This window comes from Monopterus albus, unplaced genomic scaffold (assembly GCF_001952655.1).
Source record: "Monopterus albus unplaced genomic scaffold, M_albus_1.0 scaffold513.1, whole genome shotgun sequence".
Classification (NCBI taxonomy): domain Eukaryota; kingdom Metazoa; phylum Chordata; class Actinopteri; order Synbranchiformes; family Synbranchidae; genus Monopterus; species Monopterus albus.
The window spans coordinates 44,309-52,325 of NW_018128393.1; the positions used below are offsets into that span (position 1 = coordinate 44,309).

At 45.9% G+C, this 8,017-nt stretch overlaps 1 protein-coding gene across 2 annotated transcripts in view; it reads left to right on the forward strand.

The window, feature by feature from the left end:
• Positions 1–282: 282 nt before the first annotated feature.
• Positions 283–8,017, forward strand: part of gpr179 (G protein-coupled receptor 179) — a 21,956-nt gene continuing 14,221 nt past the window's right edge. For both annotated transcript variants that reach the window (XM_020588208.1, XM_020588209.1), the window contains exons 1-5: positions 283–1,214; positions 2,106–2,214; positions 6,095–6,191; positions 6,959–7,179; positions 7,725–7,793. In XM_020588208.1, the coding sequence (XP_020443864.1) occupies positions 292–1,214; positions 2,106–2,214; positions 6,095–6,191; positions 6,959–7,179; positions 7,725–7,793 (1,419 nt within the window). In that variant the 5' untranslated portion in view covers positions 283–291. The remainder of the gene's footprint in view (positions 1,215–2,105; positions 2,215–6,094; positions 6,192–6,958; positions 7,180–7,724; positions 7,794–8,017) is intronic.

The window sequence follows — 8,017 nt, forward strand, 5'->3', positions numbered from 1 at the left end:
GAGCCAGCGCAGGACGCGTATGCGTGTGACAGTGCGTCGCACAGATGGAGTTGTGTGCAAAGAACGTGAGTGAGAGCGCAGAACGAGTTGCCGCGCTCCTCCCGGACACCTGCTGCTGCTGCACCTCGTTGATGTAAAGATGAACAAATCTCCGCGAAAAGTCCCAAGACCCGCCAGCATGTGGCGCGTCCCCTGATCTGGGAAGGGAATTTCAAAGTGGTCAGGAGCCACAAAGAGACGGTGTAGTAGTGACTCCTCCCTGCTGCTCTTCTTCTCCAGAATTAATCCAGGATGGAGCCTGTTTGGCTTCTTCTCCTGCTCCCATCTCTCCTCACAGGGCAGGAGTCTCCGGACATCCCACCACGAGTCAGAGTGAAGGCAGACAACAGCACTGACTCTTTAACAAACAGTACAGAGACTGCAGAGATCTCCACCAGCCCCTCCAGTTCCTTCAAACCCCCAGAGCCTTTTGGGTTTGCAGGGACACCCTCAGAAGCTTCCACAGAGGATGTGGATGACTGGTCACCAGCAGAGTCCTTCTTGTACACGGGAGACCCCTCCACCCTGGAAGCAGCTCACTGCTCACGGGCATACAGCTCACCAGAGCAGACGGGGCCCCTGCCCAGCAGCTTTGACGTCCCCCTCCAGCCGACTCTAGATGCGCTGGCCAACACGGCCAACTTCCTCAACATGATCTTCCAGGCCAGTGACCTGCGGGAGAGCACGATGCAGGAAGACATGGAGTGGTACCACGCCCTGGTCCGCGCCCTCCTGGAAGCAGACGTACTCATTCAGCGGGCCCTGCTCACTTTTGACGCTGACCCCACCGCCACAGTCCCTCAGCTAGTGCTGCGTGCCACCCGCAACCCAACAGCCCAGGTACAGACCATTGTCCTCCAGGACTTATCCAAGGCCTGGGAGAGCCTGCACCCGCCTGCTCCTGCCCCTGACGACAGCTGGTACCGAAGCTTTAAATTCCCAGAGTCCAGCCAGCTGACAGCAGCCCTGTCCAAGCGGGTGCTCCTCAATGACCTCAGCACCTTGGACACACCTAAGTGGGGACGGGGCGACAGCTATGTGACCAATCGCAGTGGGGTGCGCTGGGCCAGCACCCCCTTCCTTGACTGTAAGGACGGACGCTTTGTTCCTGGCTGGATGCTCACGCTGTCCACATCTTTCTATGGCCTGAAGCCTGACCTGACGCCAGAGTTCAGGTTAGAGCCTTCACACACACACACACACACACACACACACAAGCATAAACACAAACAGAACTTCAACCACACCAACAGATACAGTCAGCAAGAAAACAATATAGAAGGAGAAACGGTGTAAGACACAAACACAACCGAGCGTCTCATGCTGGTGATGGCAGTAAACGTAGACATTAGGTTGGTCCATGTCACAGTGTTCGGTCACTGGTTCCTGGTTTTTGTTTCCAGTGTCCCTGAAGAACTGTGTGTGTGATGAACTGAACCAATGATGCCTTTAATGCTCTGAATCACGGAAGGAAACGTGGTTATTCAGACACGCACAGTGGACCACTGTTGTCCAGTATGTGTCTGCTGTGTGTGTACAGAGAGGTTACAGACTTGTCTGTAAACGATGTCCATTCTAGTAGAAGGTCTGCAACTTTTCAATCATTTAAGTCATTAAGTCATTTTCTGACTTAATTACAACACATCATGAAGCTTGGAGCTCGTGGCTGTACAGGTAAAAACCCCGTGGTTCACGTTTCATGATCTGTCGGTCGCTATAAATGGTGCTGAGACATTTCTCACCACATTTTGTAGATTTTGATTAAATTGTCTTCACATTCAAAAGCAGGACAGAAGTTCCAAAATTAAACATGTCTTTTTTTTGAAGAACCTCCTTGTATTTCTGTTCCAGCAGCAGTTTTGGTATTTCACCGGCCTTTCTGGTTCTGTGCTGGTCTCTAGCACTCTGGAGGAAAGTTTTGATAAGCGATTGTATTAAAATGTGTTGGATATAATCTGACATTTGAAAGGGAATCCATGCAATGGCCACACAGATGAACTGCAGAGCTGCAGGAGAATGATGTTTGGAGTCGCTCTTGTTTCTTTACCTGCTGTGTGTTCTGTCAGAGGTGTGATCCGTGTGGACGTCAACATTCAAGACGTTGACTTGGACCAGTGTGCAACAAGAGACGCCTGGTTTGCTGATACACACCAGTGCAACCGCACCAGCATGGAGGTAAATACAGAGATACAAGGAAGCAGAGAGAGAAACGACCTGCTGCTTGGTTTCTTTAAGCGGAACAGAATAAAAATGTTGAATTTTGTAGTATATCTATTTCAGACCACACTGTGCAGTTACAGAGGAACTGATTTGTCATATATCAAACCTTTTATGCAGGTTAATGCAATTCAAATTGTTTTAAAGATGACTTACCTTGAAAACATGTGTGAAAACCATCCATTATCTACACTGCATATACCTGAATAGGGCTGGAGCCAACCCCAGCTGACACTGGGTGAGAGGCAGAGTCCACCCCAGACAGGTTGGCAGTCAGTCACAGGCTGACAAATACACACTCCTATGGACAGTTTAACCAAAGCTGATTGTCTTTGGACAAGTACCCAGAGAAAACCCACATAGGCACAGGGAGAACATGCAAATTCTGCATGAAAAGGCCTTGGGTCAGCCCGGGTTCGAACCTGGAACCTTCTTGCTACAAAGCAAAGGCGCTAACCACTGCACTGTTGTGCCGCCTGTGCCCACAGAAGCTATTAAATAAGGTTTCTTCAGTATCAAAGCCCCTCTTCTAACCTTTAACCTGTGGCCGACGACAGCACTACAGACAAAAAACAGCTCATGCAACAAATGATGAAAATTATGGTCCTGCAAAAAATGTTGAATCTCACAGGGCGTCAGTTTTGAGATCATTTATTGGATAGTTTAAAACATGCTCCTACTTTAAATGCTCATCATCCATACTGTGCCTCGTTTTCCTAAGTCAACAATACATCTTCAGCCTCAACTTTAAAGCTGTGCACAGGAAGAAACTGACATTTGAACGTTAATAACGTCCTGATAAATGGGCGACTCATCTGCAGAAGAAGATCGTATGATAATCGACAGCTCCAGAACAGCTCCTCTAATGGTGAGAGCGTTTTGCAAACTGCTGTTTCCAAGGTCAAGACTCCTCCTCTCTATGTGCTGTGTTCCCGACATCCATTACTAACTCAGGGTTCTGACTTTTCGTTACATCACACAAATTCACTCTAAACTGTTTGTGACCTGTCAGTTAAGCCCCCTCTGCCTGTGCTCATTACTTTGTTTTTGCCTTTTAACCTTTGCTATGCCTTGGCCGCTTTGCACTCCCACTCTGCTGTCTGCTCCACCACAGCCCACCTCTCTGCTTCAATTTGTTCCCTGCCAGTCCGTCTGTCCAGGCCAGGCCCCTACCTCTCATCTATCTCAGCCGTCTATTTAAAGATGACTGTTCTGGGTGGCGGGCTGCAGGATGATCTGATGGATTATGGTGATAATCCAGCCTGCTGACATACTTCCCTTTATACAGTGCACTCACAGAGGTCTGCAACACAAAAAAAGGACAGTCCCAAAAATCCCCAAATGGTCTCCTTTGTCCCATCCTGTCCTACCCAGCTTAGAGGATTCAAACCTTTTGGCTGAGCAGAGCCTGTACTGGGTCAGTCAAAAAGGGGCGTCGGAGCACAAAAGCTGCTGCTGCTCTGCTGACGAGCTGCTTTGGCTGTGCGCTCTGTGTACAGTGTTAGAGCTCCTCAGTAGAAACAGTCCACTTGTCTTTGAGTAATTCAACTTCAGCTCATGCTTAATGTAGGTACCATGTTTTAAAAGTCAAGTTTAATTAAGATTTCAAAGTGCCGCTGTGGTGCTTTACTGCATGCTAAAGCGATGCACAGCAGTGAGCCAAGTGAGATTTTAGTCTTTGGGAACCCAAATGCTGATCCTTGGCCAGGAGGATGTGGTGAAAGGTGGTGTGAAACTAAACTCAACCAGCTGTGCAGGCAAGTAAACGCAGAGCAGAGGGTAAGAAACTAAGACTCCCCATATACGTATAACTCCATGTGTAACAAAGCAAGAAAATACAGAACCTAAACTACAGATAAACACTGAAGAGAAGTCACAGCAACAGATATACATATGCAAGACAAGCTACTTCACATTTCTAGCTGAGCATCAAATCCATAATAAAAGGTCTCTGACAGTGATTGAAGTGAGGGAAGGAAACAGACTTAAAACACAGTGATAGGTTCATAGCCTGATAGTGGCGTCAAGTGAGAGCAGGCGGGCAAACAACAGGCCTGACAGGAGTGTAGTGGAGAGCAGAGAGCAGCAGGTGTCCAGGGCAGAGGGCCAGTCGCTGGTCAAGGGGAGAGTGAACGAACAGGACGAGCTGGCTGAGGAAGGTGAGCTGAATATAGGCAGAGACATCAAGCAACAGGTGTGTCTAACTGAGAGTAACGCTGCGGCAGGTGAGGCAGGACAATACAGCAAATATCTTCAAAATAAGAGTCCAAATCAGGAATCTCTGGGGATAATGACAATAAGCTCTGACCATCAGAAATCACAATGACTACATTTGTTTCTTCCAAACTACTTCAGAATCATATTTACATGTACGCATAATGTTTATGACTTAACATAATTTATTTTACATATGCAAAAGTCAGCAGCGAACGAACCGTACAGTGAAATCCTATAACAGTAACTACAACAAAACCAGGTTTGAATCCTTGAAAACACACTTGGATCAGCTGGAGCTTAATTCCTTGATTGCATTGATGTAAACAACAGCTACAACAACTTTGAAGCAGCCATGAAGCAGTAAAGTGTCTGAAGTGGCCACGCGATGACGAACTTAAACACGACAGATGAGCAAATCCCGATTTACTATGACTATCTGTTGAACTGAGATGTGACCATGCTGGGAATTAAGTTGCCTGCTGTGTGTAATCCATATCACATCAATGTTTAGGCTGTGCCATTAGAGCCTTCAGCAGCTGATAAAGGGGTGATGTCTCTTTGTATACATCTGTGAGACCAGTGTGTGTGTTTACATGGGAACAGGATTTCTCCAGACAAGGATAATGCTCTCAGTGAAGGCATTATGTATCCATTTAGCTTTTTACTTAGATTAACACACAGCCTCCGTGTGTGTGTGTGTGTGTATGTGTGTGTGTGTGTGTGTGTGTGTGTGTGTCCCAGCTGGCTAAACTGAAACTGGCAGCAGTGAGAGAGGGAGGAATATGTAACCGACAGACAAGTGACACAGCTTCAACAGTACTGGAACCTGGGACACGAGCCACTTGTTTGGTCCTATTTTAGCTCTTTTTGGTTGATTTAACAGTTCCATTTGATATTTACAGCCTGCATGTTACTGTATCCACCATTAATGTGATGTATAAGCCTTTATGTATGATATTCATTCATCCACAGGTGGATTAAATACAACAATCCTAAATCAGGGCCAGTGTTTTACAGTATAAATGAACTAATTAGACAGGCCCAGTATCATATGGTGAAGTTTGTGGATAGTGAAAAAAAAACTTTTATAGCTTTGTGAGACTGAAGCATCAAGAAGCAAATCATAAAAGGGGTTTAGCTCATGTTGTTCTGGGGATTTCTTGATGATCACAGGGTTGGTAGTTTAAGTCCCTGCTTCTCCTGTGTCCTTCAGTAAAACACTGATGCCTGATGTGGAATGAAGGGGACAAAAAAGTTTCTTTGGACAAAAGCTTTTCCTGTGATAAAAGAATAATATTATTAAAAGGCTATGGGTCATTACTGTAACAGGACATTTAATAGGTGGGTATGTGTGCAACTGTTTGTGTAACAAACCTTTCTAGGGTTAAAAATAATATTATTTCCATTTTAGTTTGAGGATGTTTAACCTAATCAACATGGACCAACAACCCTGAGGCTCAAATCAGTAAAGAAAGGACACGTAGATTATAAGTTGCATGTATTAAAAACAGGTCATTTCAAATTAAAAACCAATCAAGCTCTTTATAAAAAGGTATCACTATTTGTTCTCGTTGTTATTACCCATAAAGAGAATGACAACCTAACACTTTCTCCTCTGCAGTGTGTGCCACTTCATGGCCGGGGCTTTCGGCTGGGTCAGTACTGCTGCCGCTGTAGAGACGGTTACTACAACCCTGATCCTGGTCCTCAGGACGCCGGTAGGTAGATCACAGCCTCTGTCCACAGCAGGTTCACTGACTCAACACACTTCTCTTTAGGTTACTGCCTCGACCTTTGATCGTCAAAGCCACATTCACTGTTTATGGCCTATTTAACTAATGAATCACACCAATTAAGACTACATTTTTTAATTAACGAGGTTTTTTTTAACTTCATCAAGATGTAGCATTGTAGCTTATGATTTATGACTGTTCATCTCATATGTTTATTACGCTTCAGTATATATGAGGAGGACATGTTGGAGATGCACAACCAGACCTACCCACTAGCTCAGACAATTCACATGATGGAATGATTTAACATCTTTTAGCTTGTTTTAGTTTAACAGGCCATGCGTTTACTAAAACGTCTGATCCTCGTGCACCTCCAGCACAACCCCAAAGAAAGGCTTTAAGATAAATATCCAACCCTGCCAGTGATGAGTTTCACTAGCAGGTGTGTAACATGTCAGGGACTTACACTACCTGCTCAGGTCTGACCTGATCAACTAGCAGTAGTGCAGCAATAAGGACATGATCCCTCACTGGCTTCCCACATGTGGACACTTGGAAATCGAACCCAAAGTTTTTGCAGTAGTGTGCCAGAAGTGTAAACCTGGCTAGGCAACCTGTGCCTACTGTAAAATAAACCCCTTAAAGACATTAAATGTTGACTTTACATTTCTGTGGAGATGTAAGTCACATGTAAATGAACGCTTCACGTGGGTCTGTGTAGGTGTTGATGCATGTGTCCATGTTCGATGCAGATGGCGGCCCTATGAACGGGAGTGACGCCGGTGGTACGTGTTACCCGAACATGCCCATCTGTCTCCCGTGCTGGCCGGGCTGTAAGAGCTGTCAGGACGGTGCCCCCTGCTGGGTGCAGGAAGACTGGCTCCTCAGGGCCGCCGTGCTGGCGGTCCAGGGGGTCTTCATGCTCCTCATCTTCATCAGCATGCTGGTGGCCTACAGGCACCGTCGAAACCGAGTGAGTCAGGTCTCTTGGCTCAGCAGGAGCCGAGATGGAGGCACGACAGTGGAGCCGGTCCAAGCACTGAGCCGTGATACACTGTGTTAAAAATCTGCTGTTTAATTTAGCAGAAATAAGAAGAGAGTCACAGGATTGATTTGTTTTATCTAAATCATTTGATTCAATCACACCATGGCAAAAAGGTTAATTAGATCTTGGCTGTTTGTTGTAACAAGGTAGATTCAGAAATGAACAGAAATCTTTTTCCCAGTTACCCTGTGTTGAATTAGTGTCAGTCAGATAATATATATTCTCATGAAGGTTCACTTTTACTGGTCTTTTAAAAAGCACAAACATGACACTGGGGTTCAGCATCAAACAACTATAAGGCAGATTATGTTTTCATGAGCCTACAGCCCCCCTGTCTAAAAATGTAGCATATACAGTTACGTGAAGAATAATAGTTTTGTGGTTATAACATGAAAGCCTTTATTTTAATGAGCACCACATCTCTTGTAATAAAAGTCTAACTGGTGCTTCTCTCCACCTCCACCTCCCCCCAGAGGATCCGGGCGTCCGGCCTCCTGCTGCTGGAGACGATCCTGTTCGGCTCTCTGCTCCTCTACTTCCCGGTGAGTGTCTGAGCGAACTGGTCGGCTCAGAGTGCCACAGATTAGAGCTCTTTACAGATCACTGCGCAGCACATGGATTATATCATAATGGACGATTTGTGTGAGGGTGAATCATCAATCAGTCTTTAGATTCATTTTACCGATTAAAGAGCCGTTAACATCAGCCAGCCGTGACTTTTCCTCCATCAACTGAAAGCGTCGGTCGATGGAGCTTGTTCCTGCTG